The 18,143-nt window shown below is 47.5% G+C and overlaps 1 protein-coding gene across 1 annotated transcript in view; it reads left to right on the forward strand.

Annotated features, from left to right (window-relative positions):
* LOC119389195 (kinesin-like protein KIF12) overlaps positions 1–18,143 on the forward strand; it is a 332,325-nt gene that overhangs the window by 214,372 nt on the left and 99,810 nt on the right. Inside the window, exon 5 of the mRNA XM_049415048.1 lies at positions 8,370–8,474. Within this exon, the coding sequence (XP_049271005.1) occupies positions 8,370–8,474 (105 nt within the window). The remainder of the gene's footprint in view (positions 1–8,369; positions 8,475–18,143) is intronic.

Here is an 18,143-nt window from a genome sequence, read left to right on the forward strand (position 1 = left end):
TTCATTGCTTGACCTTTCTTAATGAGGTTTTTCGTCTCTTGGGATAGCTTACCAGTGTCCTGTCTAAAGACTGTACCCCCGACTTCCACTGCACACTCCTTAATGATACTAGTCAGATTACCATTCATTGCGTCTACGCTAAGGTCGGTTTCCTCGGTTAAAGCCGCGTACCTTTTCTGAAGTGAAACTCTGAATTCCTGTACTTTCCCTCTCAGAGCTTGTTCATTAATCGGCTTCTTGTGTATCAGTTTCTGCCGTTCCTTCCTCACGGCTAGTTGAATTCTACATCTTACCATTCTATGGTCACTGCATCGGATCTTGTTAACTACTTCCACATCCTGTACAATGCCCGGGTGGTCGCACATTATGAAGTCTACTTCATTTTTAGTTTCGCCATTAGGACTCCTCCACGCCCACTTACGAGTAGCCCGTTTTCTGTAGAAGGTATTCAAGATCCGTAAATTATTGCGTTGTGCAAATTCTACTAGTAACTGCCCTCTGGCGTTTCTAGAGCCGATGCCATATTCCCCAATTGCATGATCTCCAGCCTGCTTCTTGCCTACCTTTGCATTAAAGTCGCCCATCAGTACAGTATACTGTGTCTTTACCTTACTCATTGCTGATTCTACGTCTTCGTAGAAGCGTTCAACCAGTTGATCATCGTGGCTTGATGTAGGCGCTGCGAATGCTTCGAATGTAATAATGTAAATCACTCTCCTCTGTCGACTCCTGATAGTGCGTGATGCGGTCACTGTACTAAATACACTCACAGGGTCCCCAATGCATCCGCCTAAGATGACGCGAAGGCGAAAGCCATCTTCTTTTTCTTCAGTCGATGTATTGTTCCTTCCTCGCACCATCCGAATGCTTTCTGGACGTAACGCGGATTTGCATTGCTTCCGTGATCGACCCACCGATCAAGGAGGGAATGCATATCGACGATGTGATGTGATGACGTCATCCTGTGACGTGACGTTATGAAGTCGCCGATTTTGGCGGTCTGTCATGTCATGCGGACGTCATAAGGTAACGCCATCATGTCATGATTTTCTGCATCCCTCGTTTTGACGCTGCCGACTCGGGACGCCGACGGTTAATTTTCGCGTTTGATCAGAAATCCAAGGCTTTCACCTTAAAATATTCAGTCTTGTTGTAGGGCGGTAAAGAATAGTAATAACTAGTCATGAGCCAAAAGAAGTATTGGTAAGAGCTCCCTTTCTCCTCTTCCCGGACTCATTCGCCGATTTTTCCTGCTCTTTCCCAAGCTGTACTATCCGTGACAAATGAAACACCAACAGAGCAGCGTGTTCTCCAACCATTAGGAACTTTATAATGCGCGCCGTCCTGTCGTCACCATTGTCAGTCACGCACACCCGATCTATTTTTTAACACGAAAGTGTTTTATGCCAGGGTCCACCAAGACTTTCATGACGCCTTTCCGTCACGGAAGTACGTCAGCAAAATGAACGCCATCAGATGGCAAAGAGCAAAAGCTATGAGAAAAAATTACAGCATATCCACGGGTGAATGATGAAGAGCTTGGGCGAAGCTTTCAAGCAATCATGGTTACACCGTGAAATGTTCAGTGGCTTCGTCCAGCAGTAATCAAAGCGATACGCCGCTTTGATTACTGTTGCGCTCGCTTGGTGGCAGCCTCTCGAGCTCGCCCCTCGGGATCCTGCCGATGAGCACGACACGCTGCGGCCTTCCGCACCCGGCGCTCCTCGTCGCCCATGGTCTGCCAAGCAGAACGATCCGGCAAGCGCACTCCTCCACGTACGGCGACGATCAAGGAGAATGAGAGATAACGGGCGCAGTAGCCAATCTGAGAACAGCGGCACCTATAACGCCATCTAGCGTGCATTCACCCAACCACCATATTGCACACATCTCAATGGGATAGCGCCATCTAGTATATCGTCACCCAACTGCAGTTCGCATGCATCTCTACGGGACAGCGCCATCTATTGAATGATACGGGAGGCGCGACGGCGGGGGAACGCCGGATGGAGCGACGACTGGCCAGGTGATGCTATAACGAGCTTCGCCCCAAAAAGTTCCGTTGACGGGAGTCGAACCCATGACCTCTCAATTTATGACGATGGCTGGCGGTCGTTTAGCCCACTGAGCTACTGCCACACACATTACGAAGGCTACATGAACGCGCCTTTTATCTTTCACACTTTCCTCTTACAGTGCTCTTGGATTGGTGGATGGATGCTATGAGCGTCCTCTTTATAACGGGGCGGTGACATCTGTGCCACCAGGCTGGGGAAAAAAACACGCCGTAGCTACGACTGTCGCATGCGGCGCGTTTCCAATACAAGTTTAATTTCGTCAACGCTTTAACACACAGTCAGGTGGCAGCTTTACCCAAGCTCATAGCATCCATCCATATCTAAAAAAAAACATGGCTGATCCCTCTGTCATAGGAATCGGTATAACACGAAAGTGAAACGTGTCTTCACAGACGTTGTTGAGCGTTTGTTCTGCACTCTTTCGCCCCAAGCGCGAAGGAATGAATGCTACAGCATAAAATTGTGATGTTACGCGAAGAACGGCACGCCGCTCGAAACTTGCAATGCGCTGCTCAAGCAGAAAGGACGCGCGGAACGAACATACACAGGATGAGCGCGAACTTTCACAGTTGTAACTTATTTCTGTGTGAGCAGCACGCTCCCACCGAGATCACGCACGAGATAAGCGCCCGCACGAGCGACCACGCCCTGTCGAGGCGAGCGCTAATCCGCGTGGGGGACGACTTTTAAAGCGCGCTCTTCGAGCCTTTCGCGCCATCTCGCTAGTGATAACGAAAAAAAGCTGTACCGCCGATCTCTAAGTACCGCCACCGACAAATGGGGTACATAAATAATAAATAACTCGCCGTTAGCATCGCAGAGTACATGCCGTCTGCGGCGGAGTCGATTCGCGCTGCGCGCTGGCGCTCAAGAGGTCGTAAGTTCGACTCCAGGTGAATTTTCTTACAGTTTTTTCTTTGCCATATGGTAGTCTTTATATTTTACAACGTCATAGCTGTGACGGAAATGCGTCAGTGGAGCCGTGGTGGACCCCGGCATAAAACGCTTTCGTGTTAAAAAAATCGGCAGATCCCACGCAGTGTGGGAATCGATGTAATGCGAAGCAGCCTGTATAGACCTGCATACATCGTCTTGTTTCTCATTGAGGCTAATGAAGTCATTCATGTCGTGACATCTAGTTCGCTATATATCGCGAGATTGTCATACATGCATGCGTGTAAAATCTGGTATATGCCACGCTAATGAAACATCTATTCTGCTACGTATATACGATGCGTGACCTGCTATTTATGTTCGTCACGTACTCCTGTCATGTCATACCAATTTAAGTATATATCCAATTAACAAAATGGCCGCGAGTGCACCATGAGCGAGGCGTCTAAATCATACGCTACATGACGCGCATTTCATGATTTTCGTGTTACCACCTGTTATTTATGTTCGTCACACAGTCACGTTGCGCAATACCAATTTTGATGTATATCACGCTAGCGAAACGGGCGCCAGACACCATGATCGTGGCACGTATGTCATGCTGTAAATGACATGCGTGTCATGATTTTCAAATTTACTCCTGTTATTTATGTTCGTCACACATTCACGTCGCGAGATACAAATTTTGGCGTATATCCAGCTAGCGAAACGGCAGCCAGAGCACCATGAGCGTGGTACGTAAGTCATGCTGTACATGACATGGATATCATGATTGTCATGTTATGACCTGTCATTTATGTTCGTCATAAGGCCATGTTACGCCATACCAATTTTGGTGTACATCCTATTAACGAAAGGGCCAGGAGAGCACAAAGTCGTAGGCGGCTAGATAGATAGATAGATACGCTCAAAGTCGCAGAAGTTCGCTAAGAAATGCTTCGCATTTAAAATCACAGCATATCCACGAAGTGAATGATGACGAGTGGGCGAAGCTCCGGGGGATCATTAACCGTGAACCCCCTGTACATCGCCAACTCGATCATGCAAAGACGTGACAACACGTCTGTACGGCATATACAAAGTTGTTTACTAATCACACTGCGTATATGGTTTTGAGATGTGGGCGGCGCTTTTCTTTCATTACGACCGCCTTATGATCGGTGAAATGTAAAGCCAAAGGTTCATGTGTGTGATCCAACCTGAAATTTGAGAAGACGAGGTCAATGCAAGTCCCTCTGATCGAGCCTGAAGAAACAGCGGATCTGGGCAGCCTTCTTCGTTTCTCTTCCGTTCTCTCTTTCTTTCCTCCTCTATTTTGCTCTTAATTTTTTTCTCTTTATTTATCTTTATTTTATTTTTGTTCCTATTTTTTAAACTCCTTTGTCTCTATTTCTCGCTTGCTTCCTCTTTTTCAATTTTTTTATGTGGTTTTATATGTGACTATGATCATCATCAAGGCGCTCGAAGAACAAGAGGAAGAAGGCTTCTCTTTGGCATGAGTGCGAGAGCGAGCGCTTCCAGTACTAGCTTGGCTACAACGGACAACGGAGAAGCCTCGACCCTAAGGAGCTTCGGCCCTCAAATAGCTCTCCGACGCTCGCCTGGCTGTCGCACCGCGTTCCCCACTCGCCCTGTTAGAAGTAACGGCCAGGCTAGAGGGAAGACACGACGCGCGTATCGTTTGTCTTCGCATTTCACGACGCTTTGAAGGAGTGCATATCGAGTATCAGTGTTTATTATGTGCTTGTTGGTGGCATCTGTGCGCGGGATTCACCATATGCGGTGTCCACGTATATGTTAAGAGCTTCAGCTACCGCAAGGGTTAAATCATGATCATGGGCGTTATTCATCGGTACGGAGATGTGCCACTAGGCGTCAACGTGAGTCAGATGCGTGCACACCAAGCGGTGCTATATTTGCCAAACAACAGTAGATATTGTACGAGCTCTCATATTCCAATGCACTATAAACTATAAACTACTTCTGCGACACGTTTCACTTTTGTGCTATACCTTTTCCTATGACGGATGGATCAGCCATCATTTTTTTACCCAGTTCTCCATCACCCACAGTGCACCACCTGTGAGGCTCCCCGGGCTGATCTCTTCCACTGTTTGTGGAGCTGCCCAAAGCGCCTGGTGGTAGACCCTATTCCCAATCCTTCCCTTTCCTCGTGGCTGGCCGCTCTTCGGGCCACTGGCTCCGACGACCAGCTGAGGCTGGTGAACCGGGCCTGCCTAGAGATGTCGGCCAGGGGGCTCCCGGACGTCTAGGGGCCCAACCACACTCACATGGATTATTTCAAATGAAGTTGCATCCATCCATTCATCACGATTGGGCAGCACGGCACAGTCGCAAGCATGAATCTGGCTCACGAGCGGCAAACCGCAAGAGCGTATAAGGGTGCGAACTGTACCACGCGCACCACTGCTGGCGTTTCATTCGGAGCCGATAGTAAGTGTAACAAGTTTAATATGCATTCTTACGATCGGCACCTGCGCCCAAGGGGAAGCGGCGTCCCCTGTTCTTCGAACAAGGCGTCGAAGGGCTGCTTGCCTGCTGACAGCCGTTCAAGCACTTGAATTGTCCTCCCGAGACGGGAAGTGAGGCACCATGCAGTCCTACACATCAAGGTTCGACGATACGACCGTAATGGTCTCCGGTCGCGGCATCTTCCTGGAAGAGACAGCGGCGTCTGCGCGGATGACAACCCGTCCTGCCGATTGAGCGGTGAGGTAATTCGGAGCGGCGGACCTTTTGATGCGCCCGGTTGTCCGAGCGTGTGGCCCATCACCCCACGGCATTTATATGGCAAAGAAAGACCCCCTTGGTGCCACAGGTGCAGAGTGCGGTGGCCACGCCCAGTCGAGGACGTTGACCAGGGCGGGTGTGGGCGGCACCCCCATTGGTGCTGTGTGTGACGTGATAGGACAGTCCCAACTAGGAGCTATTCCCCCATCCAGGGATCTAGAGAAAACAGACCCTTTAAAATGAGCCCCCGCGGGCTCGTTCGACACGAAGTCTTCGTTATGTAACACAAGATGTTCGTCTTGTAAATAAATACTCGCAATGTAAACAATTTAAATAAACGCCGTTAAGTTTCCCTTCAGTGCCGTCATGCTGCCTCTGCATCTTCCTCCCGGACATCTATCTATCTATCTATCTATCTATCTATCTATCTATCTATCTATCTATCTATCTATCTATCTATCTATCTATCTATCTATCTATCTATCTATCTATCTATCTATCTATCTATCTATCTATCTATCTATCTATCTATCTATCTATCGAGCCGCCTACGACTTTGTGCTCCAGTTGCCGTTTCGTTATTGGGATGTATACCAAAATTGGTACGGCATAAAATGACCGTATTACGAACATGGCAGGTCATAACAGGAAAATCATGATATGCATGTCATGAACAGCATAATTTACATGCCACGGTCTTGGGGCTCTTGCGGCCGTTTCGTTAATTTGATATATACCAACATTGGTATGACGTGACAAGAGTTCAAGACGGACATAAGTGACAGGTCCTAACGTGAAGATCATGAAACGTATATCATGTACAGCATGATTTACGTGTCAGGCTCATGGTGCACTCGCGCCAGTTTGGCTATCTTTATGTACACCAAAATTGGTATTGCGCGATGTGACTATATATTGAACGCAAATGACAGGTGGAAACTTAAAAATCATGACATGCAAGTCTTATACAACATGATTTACATGCCACGCTCATGGCGCGGTTGCGGCCGTATCATAGCTTGATATAAACCGAAATTGGTGTTGCGCGACGCGACTGTATGACGAACACAAATGAGAGGCGGCAATGTCATGTATCGGCAATGTCATGTGCCACGTTCATGGTGCAGTCCCGGCCGTTTCGCTCGCTTGATATACACCAAAATTGGTATTACACGATGTGACTGTATGACGAACATAAACGACAGCGGTAACATGAAAACCATGCCTGCATGTTATGTGTGGCATGATTTACATGCCATGCTCATGATGTACTCGTTGCCGTTTCGCTTGCTTGATATACACAAAAATTGGTATTGTGTGACGTGACTGCATGACAAACATAAATGATAGGTGGTAACATGAAAAATCATGAAATGCATATCATGTGCGACATGATTTCCATGCCACGCTCATGGTGCACTTGCGGCCGTTTAGCTAGCTTGATATACACCAAAATTGGTATTGCGCGATGTGACTGTATGACGAACGTAAATGAGGTGGAAACTTGAAAATCATGACATCAAAGTCATATACGACATGATTTGCATGCCACGCTCTTGGTGCACTCGCGGCCGTTTCGCTCGCTTGACATGCTCCGAATTCGGTATTGCGTGACGTGACTGTGTGACGAACATAAGCGACAGGTAAAACATGAAAATCGTGGCATGCATGTCATGTACGGTATGATTTACATGACACTGTCATGGTGCGCTTCCGACCGTTTTGTTAACTGGCTATATACCAAAATTGCGACGGCATGACACGAGTGCGTGATGAACTTAAAGGACAGATCACACATTGTATATACCATAATATACGCTTCATTGGCATGGTATATACCAGATTGTGCATGCATGCATGCATGGCGAATATGCCATATATAGTGAACTAGATGTTATTGGCATGAATGACTTCATTTGCCTCAAAGACACACAAGGCGATCTATAGAGCTCTCTGCTGGCTGCTTCGCATTACATCGATTCCCACAGTGCGTGGGATCTGCAGGATTTTCTTGTATTTCTTTATTTATCTCTCAATTTCTTTCTATTTTTCGGTTTCTATTTCCTCCCTTTCTCTCTGTTTCCAACTTCCTCTATCTTACTATCTCCTTCCCTCTCTTTCTTTGTTTCTCTGTATTCCTCCATGCTTTTCGCCTGTCTTTCTGGCTGTTTCTTTTTTTATTTTGTTTTCTGTGCGTATTTCTCTGTGTTTATCTTTTTACCTCTTTCTTCACTTTCTGTCTATTTCTTTCTCATTCTGTCCATCTCTTTCTCTCGGGCTCTATCTCCAACTCTCTTTCTCTATTTCTTTATCTTTCTCTGTACTCGTTCTCTCACCCATCCCAATTATTACCCCTCACGCCGGACAAGTAAGCGCAGTGGGAGAGCGCGCGCCGGGAGCATGTGTTCGGGGAGCGAAGCAGATGATGAAGAAGAGGACGAAAAGAGAGAGCGCCGGCCGTGTTCTTGCGTTGCACGAGCTAGGCGCCGCTGTGCCAGGTGCGTGGCGACACGAGATGCCATATAACGTAGAAGCCGTTCATGCTGATGATAGCTTTTTCTCGAGGCGAGCCAGGCCTTCGTCGACCTTAAACAGCTTCGCTGTTAAAAGAATGTGACGTATCTTAAGATCTATCTTTCTGTGCAGATAGCCTGCGTTTCTCCGAGCGCTTCCAATGCCCACGAGACAATCAACACTCTGCGGTATGCATCCAGAGCCAAGAAAGTCAAGACGAAGCCAATGGTTCGAATGGTAAGAAAACTCCCACACAACCTCGCACCAGTAGTACAGGAATGAGCTGCTAGGAAGCTGAGAAAACTCTCAGCTACTTATGCTTGCACTTGTGGCGCCGATTGAATTCGATAAAAATGGTCGAAGGAGAGCTGCCATAAGACTCGAATTATTGCGTATTGTCCTATCAAATTTATTTACAATTGCACGCACATCACCCCTCCACTTTAATAAGAGCAGCACAGCGAGCCTCATAGTACACAATCTTCCCACTGAAGGCCGTTTTGCGTCTGCAAAAATCACGGAGACTACCTTAATCTTGACTTAGGCACCTGTTAGTAGCACTCGCACGTCGGCGTTCGTATAGCTTGGGTTATACGGAATACACCATGGACGGCACGTAGAAAAAAGCACGTTGTTGAGATCTGCTGCACAAGGTGCCGCAGTGATCCAAGCTGGTCACAACCTTTCGATGAACTCAATCAATTTATACAGTGTGTGATCAATTTATGATGAATGTATGCAGCGATGCTGTGTATGCAGCGATGGCGTAGAGGCAGAGCATCAGCCTCACATGCAAGAGGTCCTGGCTCCCCACCCCCCCCCCCCCGCGAAAATTTTCAATTTTGCTTGCGTATATATACAGCAAACACACAAACGCGCGCACGAGCATACGTAAAGTATGGTTGAGCCCCCCTCCCCCGAAAAAATTTCCGGCTACGCCCCTGCCAGTGACCACAGCCGGTAATGCAGTCTCTCACCAGAGAATAATAGGCCACCCTGGTGCAGTGTTTCGCCGCTACGTTCCACATGAATATATAAATTAACCCTTGGCCCTCAGTCCACAGCGGATGCGAAGCAATTGGTCACGGCGGCGGTCAGAGCTGCGACGCAGCGGAGGGTGCTAAGAATTTCTGGGTCCGGAGAGGCCGTCCTTGGAATCTGAACTTAGCGACGTTTAAGGCAAGAACGTTATCTATTGAGGTGATTCCAGCCGTGCTATTCAAGGAACTAGAGGGTGTTAAATGGGATGTGATGGGGCTCAGTGAAATTAGGTCAGATTTGGCCTATATCACTGCTAAAAAAATTCACCGACGTAACGATATTGCCTAAAGCGAATTCTAAGCGCAGCTTCGTCTTAGAGCAAGGCCAACTGTGTCTGTAGTTTGGGTTTTCCGCAAGGTATCGACTACGCAAAAATCATAATTTATTTGAAGTAGGACATACCCACTACGCCATTGTTCGTCTTTCTGCGGATAAGCGAGGAACACGCTACACATCTGTAAGGTATTATGCGCACTTTGTTGATGCTGCATGCGGCTGATCATAATGAAGAATTATGGCTGAGCACTTTGCAGTGGGTGGGAAACACTCGTTGCGCCATTACCATTGTGTGACGACTGGTTGTTATATTACCCTTCTGTCACGCTATATTAGGTTAACGCGATTCCGTGCCCGACATGACACCTGTATAGGGTCGTTTTGCAAATGAGTTTCAACCATGTGACTAAGACAGAAGACCAGCAAGGCAGTATTTTAAAGAAAGTATGGCACGGTTTATCGAAATAGAAATAACAAAAGAATGTGTCCCTTCATGTTTGGAGAGGGAGAACCCCTGCTTACTATGAAGGACTTTTAAATCGCAATGTTGTTCATTCAGTGTTGACGGCAGATGTGTGCTTGCATGTTTTTTGTGTTTTGTAACATAATTATGTTGTCCATGTTTGTGTGACATACAATCGGAAATAAAGGAAAAAAACAGCGTGGCTCTATGGTACAATACACGACTGCCACGCAGAAAGCTCGGGTTCAAATCCCATTCAATCGTGGGTATTTGTTTCTCGTTTTATAATTTTTTCATGTCTATCGGTTACGCCACTGACGGCGACGGCAACGCCGCTCAACGCAGGAACAGGAGCCGAAGCGCTGCGCTCTAAAATTGGCATGTCCTATGCTATCGTCGCTTGGTTAACAGAAGAGAACTGGGGGCGGGGTTCCTTATCCATAAAAACAGAGCTGGCAGCACAAAGGAATACTACAGCATTGGTGAGAGGGTGGCATGTATAGTACTTAAACTTAGCAAGAGGTACAAGATGAAGCTGTTACAGGCCTACGCGCCCACATCCAGCCATGACGATCATTTAGCTGACATGAAAACAACCATTTGGGCAGTTTTGATCCCTGCTGAATTCGAAAACCAATGTAAGAGTTCACAGAAGTGAACGCAAAGAGCCTTTCTTGGCAGAAAACAGCGGCTGCAGCCGCAGGGCTTCTTGAGATGCTGAGAGAACGCCGTGACGTCACCTTCGATGTGCCTCGTCATCGGCATCATCAGCACTTTTAAACCATGGCCTTCGCGACCAGTTCGACCAACGCGCGCAGCCGGAACTAGTCACGGAGGTCACGGTTGGAGATACGACAGTGCTGCGCGGCTCCGCCAAAGCTACCGACTATGACGTAGTTCCGGTTAGTTGGTTTCCACGCCTACACATTCGGCGCGTTCGCGTGGGCGGAGCAAGATGAACATTTTTTCGCCTATTTTAAAGCTCCTGCTGCCACAACAGTGAAACAATTACGCCATTGTCGACAATAATGTTGGTCCTTGTTAACAACAAAGTTTTACCAAATTCTAAAACCCCTTCAGCTTCCCTTTGCCAAAGTAGGCAAGAAGCAGGCTGGAAACTAGGCAGTGGGGAAGTGTGGCATCGGTTCTAGAAACGCCAGAGAGGAGTTATTAGTAGAGTTCGCCGAACACAATAATTTACGGATCTTGAATGCCTTCTACCAAAAGCACGAGAACCGCAAGTGGATGAGGAAGAGCTCTAATGGCGAAACTAAGAACGAAGTAGACTTCATACTGTGCGCAAACACTGGAATCGTGTAGGATGTGGAAGTGGTTGGCAAGATGCGATCCACAGACCACAGGGTGATTAAGTCTCGAATTCGCCTAGAAGTGAGGAGGGAACTGCAGAAACTGATATGCAAGAAGCCAATTAATTAGCGTAGAGAAGGAAAGTACTGGAATTCAATAGCTTGCTCGACAACAGACTACTAGGCTCTAACCACATCTTGTCTGGCACGACATCGCACCAGACAAGATGCCTTCATGCCGCTTGACGTTTCAGGCCACTATCACCTGGACTATCTGGTCATGGCTCATCGATCCAGGTCACCTTCCGTCAACGTGCTTGCCGCTGACTACACCGCATTCGACGCACCATATGCCGATTTTGGATGAAGCCTACTCTACCGTCGGGCAACCTGGATCTACATCTGCGTTCGAGGCAGCTGGCGCGCAGTATAAAAAGCCCACAGCAAGCGTACACTTCGGGCACGACATCGCTTCCAGACAAGATGCTTTCATGCCGCTTGATGCTTCAGGCCACTATCACCTAGACTATCTGGTCGTGGCTCATCGATCCAGGCCACCTTCCGTCAACGTGCTTGCCTTGACTACACCGAATTCGACACATCATGCTCTGATTCTGGATGGAGCCTACCCGTCCGTTTCGCAACCCGGACCCACGATACCTGCTCTCGAGGCGGCTGGCGCGCAGTTAAAAAATCTCCACCTTCTCCACGAAGTGAACGATGTTAGAGGCGTTTGCTCGGAGATAATCGGGTAAACCGTGAATGCTCTGTACAATTCCTCTACTGTCATATGAAGAAGTGACACGGCCTTGTCTTCTTCGTTCACGTTATTAGTATCGAAGCGCACTGACTGACGACTGTCGAAAGAGAGAGGAAGCGCGCAGTTGTGGCCCTCTAGCGGTCTTCTATCAAACTAGAGCACGCGCCGGAGTGGAGCGAGCGCCGCATGCTACAGTTGGCTATGCTATATGTCGTTTTGCCTGCGTCAATATCATCGTCAAAGCGCTCGAAGAACAAGAGGAAGAAGACCTCTCTCGCGCGAGCGTGCGCTGAGATGGTTATGCTTTACCACGGCCGGGCTAGACCGCACGCGCGCGCTCGCTTCTTACGGCCTTCGCATCGGGTGTAGTACATGCCTCTCGCCGCTGCTTTGAGGGGGGCGCTGCGACCCTGACCCTCCTCCGCCGCTCCGTACAGCGCGCGCAACGCCGGCACATGAGTTCGGGCGCGCTTCTTCACTCACCGCGCGTTGAAAAACAAGTTGCGTAACGTTGAAGGCTCACAAATTGTTTATTCTGACTTCTTATGTGCGCAATGTGCATCGAGCTTAAGCTTATCGAAAAAAGTATAAATGCAAGAGCCGGTAGTACAGCTCTCCGCCATCAAACGTGTAGACAATCTGAGGTCTGGAAATAAATATTTATTGCTCGTAAGCGTTCGCAAATAGTTGAACGCTTTCAAGTGAAAACTTTGCCGGACTTCACAAATGTCTCGTTCACAACCTAAAATGCTTCCTAGTCGGCTTGTGTGCATAGGTGGAAGGCTTGTCGTTTGCGTCAGTCAGTTGGTTTACGTGAATGACGAGGAGAATTCTTAGGAATTTTTCGGCTATGAGATCTGTGGATCGTCGGGAGTGGCTGCCGTCAACGCATTCAGGACAGCTTAAGATGGGATGGCGTTGCAAATAGGGCTGGACTGCTGTTTCCAAAACTTCTAGTACATTCCTGCGTGGCAGGTGTTCAGAGGCCTTATCGAAAAAAACCACTATCTTGACCAAAAGAGCTATAGAAACTCAGGCCTCGGGTTGTGTAGCTCGTTCCTGTCTTGTGCTCGCAGTAGCTTGTACAGCTGATGCTGCCTGTTGTTGGTCGTCAGAAGCGCAGCGCAAGAGTCAAATCTGAGGTCTGTAATAATAATAAGCGACGAGGAGAGTCTGAAAAGTGCGAGCGATTTGAGCGGTTGTACGTTTTAGCGGTGCAATTAGAGCGGTTGTGCGTTGTTAGCAGCGCGCGATTTGAGCGAATATGCGTATGCGACTTTGTGTTATGAGTTTTGCGTTGTAACCAAGTTCTTGATAATTAAATGTAAACTTCCTTTTCCCTTTTAACTGTGTGTCGTGCGTTGCGTTTTCTATTGTCTTATTTTACGGCCCAGCCATCCTGACGCTAACAAAAGGAACGCAAAAGAGCTCGGGGTCCCCGGAATTAATGTTTCCAGGTGGCGTTTAACACCAGGTACCACTCTCGGGGCGTGCCGTCCGAAGGGGTTATTCAGCAGCAAGAGTCCTCTCTTGTTTTTTTACTTTCTTTCTCCCTATACGCAGTTATTTTCAACCATTAGAGATACAACTCACGTAAGTGTTTCAAAGAGCTGTCAAGCTGCAGACCGCAGCTTTTAGCCCTGAAAACCACTCCAAATGTATTTTGAAAAATAAAGAAATAGAAAATAGCTAGCAAAGGGAAGGCGACCTCTCTTAATTGCGGCCTCATTGTCCAACGAGACCAAGGGCCAAAGGTATTTGGTGCTCTCTGCTTGCAGAACAGGTGCAGCTTTGTTTATCTCTCTCTCTGATCGTTGCCAGTGCTTTATGCCTCCTGCATTATGCCTCATGATGGTTAGCGCAAACGCAACACGAACGCAAAGAAGAAAAAACGACGACAAAAGCGCTATCTAACAACTGAATGTTTATTGGAAAAAATCACAAATATATATGTCTAAGAAAGAGAACTGCGTGAGCTGCCCTTCTATCGCTTTGATTGATGAGGAAGTGTCTTTCCTGGAAAGGGCGTAGTTTTGTTAGCATACACGTTTTTATCTGTCAATTATCTTTAGCGCATGTGCGGGTTTGTTGTTTTTTCTCTTTCTTATACATATATATTTGTGATTTTTTCCAATAAACATTCAGTTGTTAGATAGCGCTTGTGTCGTCGTTTTTTCTTCTTTTCGTCCGTGTTTCGTTTGCGCAACCATAATGAGCATTTTCCAACTCGCCCAATTCGCTACCCTCCTGCATTATGCCTCGTTAGCCGATTCTTCCGCAGTTTTACTGAGTTTAAGCTTGTATTATCCACGAGCACATGCACACCTACATTATGCGGCGAGCCGTTTGATAACATTAGTTTTTTTTTTTGAAAGGAGACGATCCTCCCTCTACCCCCGACTCCTTGAATAATCCCCCTCCCCTTTCTCCGTCGAGAAGCCCCATTCCGCGGTTTCACATCGAGCAACACTCTTGTGCCGTGTGCGCGGCGCAGGGGATGCACGGTCAGGGTCGCAGCGCCCCTACCGCCGACGGGCGGCGAAACATACTGAGAAACTCTCCCATTGCTTTCGCGACGGGTGAGAAGGCCGTCGTGGCTTTACCTGTGTTACGTCAAGCTAGCGGCAGCAATCAGAACTAGCGGCTACTACGGCGATAGACAAGCTCCGAGCATAAGGAACAAGGTCCTAAAAGCCCCCACCAAGCGTACACTTCGGGAACGACATCGCACCACACAAGATGCCTTCATGCCACTTGATGTTTCAGGCCACTATCACCTGGGCTATCTGGTCATGGCTCATCGATCCAGGCCACCTTCCGCCAACGTGCTTGCCGCTGACTACACCGAATTCGAACTGATCACGTAGCGCAAAATTTGACACTCGACAAGAGAGGGCGAAGACGAGCGCTGTTCGTCCCTGTCTTGTCCAGTGTCAAATTTTGCGCTACGTGAACAGTTATGCATTACCAACATGCCCAACTTCATACTCTTGTCAACCGAATTCGACAAATCATGCTCTGATTCTAGATGGAGCCCAGCAAAACGGCTGTTTGGCCTAGTTGGAAATGGTTCATCATTTAAGAAGCGCAAAATGACACGGGGACGAAATGTGTGTGTCTATGCTTCGTCCCCGTGTCATTTTGCGCTTCTTAAAAGATGGAGCCCACCCGTCCGTCTGGCAACCCGGATCTACGACACCTGCGCTCGAGGCAGCTGGTGCGCCGTATGAAAAGCACCCAGTAATCGTACACTTTGGGCACGACATCGCACCAGACAAGATGTCTTCATGCCGCTTGATTTTCTTTATTCTTTATCCAAGAATTACCCCGCATTGCCCTTGTGTGTTACAGCAGGGGGGGGGGGGTTACAACAGAGATACAACTAGGTTTTCATTTGCACAACATACTTGTTTTTCCGAAAGCTTGTTCCAGTTTGCTGCACACTTCGGAAAAAAAGGAATTAGCGAACATGCACGCCCTGGGCCGGTATTCACGGATTTTGAGTTTGTGATCGTTACGTTTAGAAAGATAAAAAGGTGTTTTAAGTAAGTATCTTTGTTTATGCCTACCTTGTTATATATTTGAAAAAAAAACAGTTTCAGCCTTAACTTTCGTCGGCGCGAAGACAACTCCCAATTCAATTCTTCTTTCATCATTGTGACACTGTCTTATCTACGGTACCTGCCCAGGACGTACCTGGTCACTCTGTTTTGAATACTTTCAATCTGAGAAGTGAGATTGGCTTCCGATGGATTCCATAGTGGGCAGGCATACTCTAATATTGGCCTTACACATGTAGTAAACGCATTCCGGTTTAATTCAATCTCGCGACATTTTAGATTTCGTTGAACAAAGTACCTAGGCGTCGTGTTTTCTGCTGATTGTTCATGGAATGCGCATATTAGTGAGATAGTTGGCAAGGAAAATTCAGATCAGATGACTAGATAAATTGTTGGGGCGTTTGAAATTAACAAAAGCAAAGGTTGTGTGAGCTTCCCATCCGTTTCGTTGTCCCAAGAAGATAGTGTTCCTCTCGCGGTGGTGCTGTTGCCGTAAAGTGATATGTGGTGCAAAGGTGACTTTTACCCTAGTTACACGGGCACGCTAACCTCAGTTACGACGGACCTCAGTTAACCGGAATAAACTATAGTTAGCACCCACTGCGGTTGGCACATGTTACACGCGAAAAGTAGTCCTTAGTTTGGGTCGCTGAAGCAGGTCACGTGATACTAAGTTTCGTGATTAAAATATAAACGTTTAGCATAAAAAATACTGACAACGTATTACTGACAAGGTAATACTGACAAAGCAGGTATTAAATGGAAAGCATTTCTTAGCGAACCTCAGGCACTTTGGCCGTTTCTATCTAAGGATCTATCTATCTATCTAGCCGACTACGTCTGGGCGCTCTCCAGGTCGTCTCCATAACTTGTAGTATGCCAAAATTGGCATAGCAGGGGATCAGTGTATGACGAACACGATCCACTGGTGATGACATGATTAACGCAAAATACCTGTCGCGTACGTCATGAAACCCTTTCTCTCAGTCACGTGTGGCACATACCAGCATACCAGAGTTCATGTTTTGCGGGTATGCGCCACAGGTAATTGAGTTCAACCAACGCAGTAACCGCGAACAAACACACATTGACACGCAAGAAAAGTGATAACAATAATTGTTGGCGTTGTATGTCCCAAAACCATAGGTCGGCAAAAAATGTGGAGCTCACTCAGACTCACTCACGAAACATATCTTACCCTCAGGACTCACTCGGACTCAGACTCACCAAACTTTTCCTCATCCGGACTCACTCGGACTCAGGCTCACTATAATTTTTCTCAACCGGACTCACTCGGACTCAGACTCACCAAAGTTTTATTCTCTCGAACTCACTCAGAATCAGACTCACGGCTCGATCTGAGTCTGAGTGAGTCTGAGTGAGTCGACTCATGAGTCTGTTAGCATCTAATTATCCTTTTTCTACCATAATGTCAATGCTCTTTAACGACAATATCTTGCATAATCGGTGCGCTACTTAGCACCTTTTGATTTCGTACCTTCAAATACGAGCTATCTGATTTTGCAGTTCAATAAGGACCTTTTTATTGAAAGTCATGACTCACACGAGATATTTATATCAGTAACTTCCCGTGAAAAAGTTTGCGGGGGGAGGTCAAGGCACTTCCCTCCTCTCCCTCCTCAACTCACGCCTCTGATCAATAAATATTGAGCTGACGTATGAACGGTAGCGCGTTGAAGTATGCGGGAGTATACGGGACTATCAAAGTGAGCTGACATAGGGCTGATAGTAATGCTAAAGTTGAGTAGATAGGACCATAGGTCGGCAAAAAATGGGGAGCTCACTCAGACTCACTCATGCAATATATTTTGCCCTTAGGGCTCACTCGGACTCAGACTCACCAAAATTTTCCTCAACCGGAATCACTCGGACTCAGACTCACCAAAACTTTTCCCAACCGAACTCACTCGGACTCAGAGTCACAAAAACTTTACTCACCCGGACTCACTCAGACTCAGACTCACGTCTCGATATGAGTCTGAGTGAGTCGACTCATGAGTGAGTTTGCCGACCTATGCCCAAAACCATGACATGATTATGAGAGACGCCGTAGCGAAAGGCTCCGGAAATTTTGACCATCTGGTATTCTTTACCCTGTACCGAGATCGCACAGTACACGGGCATCCAGCATTTTGCCTCCATCGAAATTCGACTGCCCCGGCCGGGATCGAACCCGCGACCATTGAGTTAGCAGCCGAGCAGCGTAACCGCTACTCCACCGCGGCGAACGCAAGGGAAGTGACAAAGCTGTAGACTGAACTGTCCTGGAAGACGCTCAACTACCATCCACTCGTCCTCGGGGCCCGCAACGTGGACCACGTGGATTACAAAAAAAACTGGGATCAATGCCTCCTACAATAAATCTGCCGAGAGAACCAGGCCTCCCATCAATACCGGTGACTTCAACATTGCTTTATTAAGACTCAACAACGCCTGGTCCTTATGCTGCGTGAAAGACGGCTTGATGTTGACAGGGCA

Source organism: Rhipicephalus sanguineus, chromosome 4, assembly GCF_013339695.2.
Source record: "Rhipicephalus sanguineus isolate Rsan-2018 chromosome 4, BIME_Rsan_1.4, whole genome shotgun sequence".
Taxonomy (NCBI): Eukaryota; Metazoa; Arthropoda; class Arachnida; order Ixodida; family Ixodidae; genus Rhipicephalus; species Rhipicephalus sanguineus.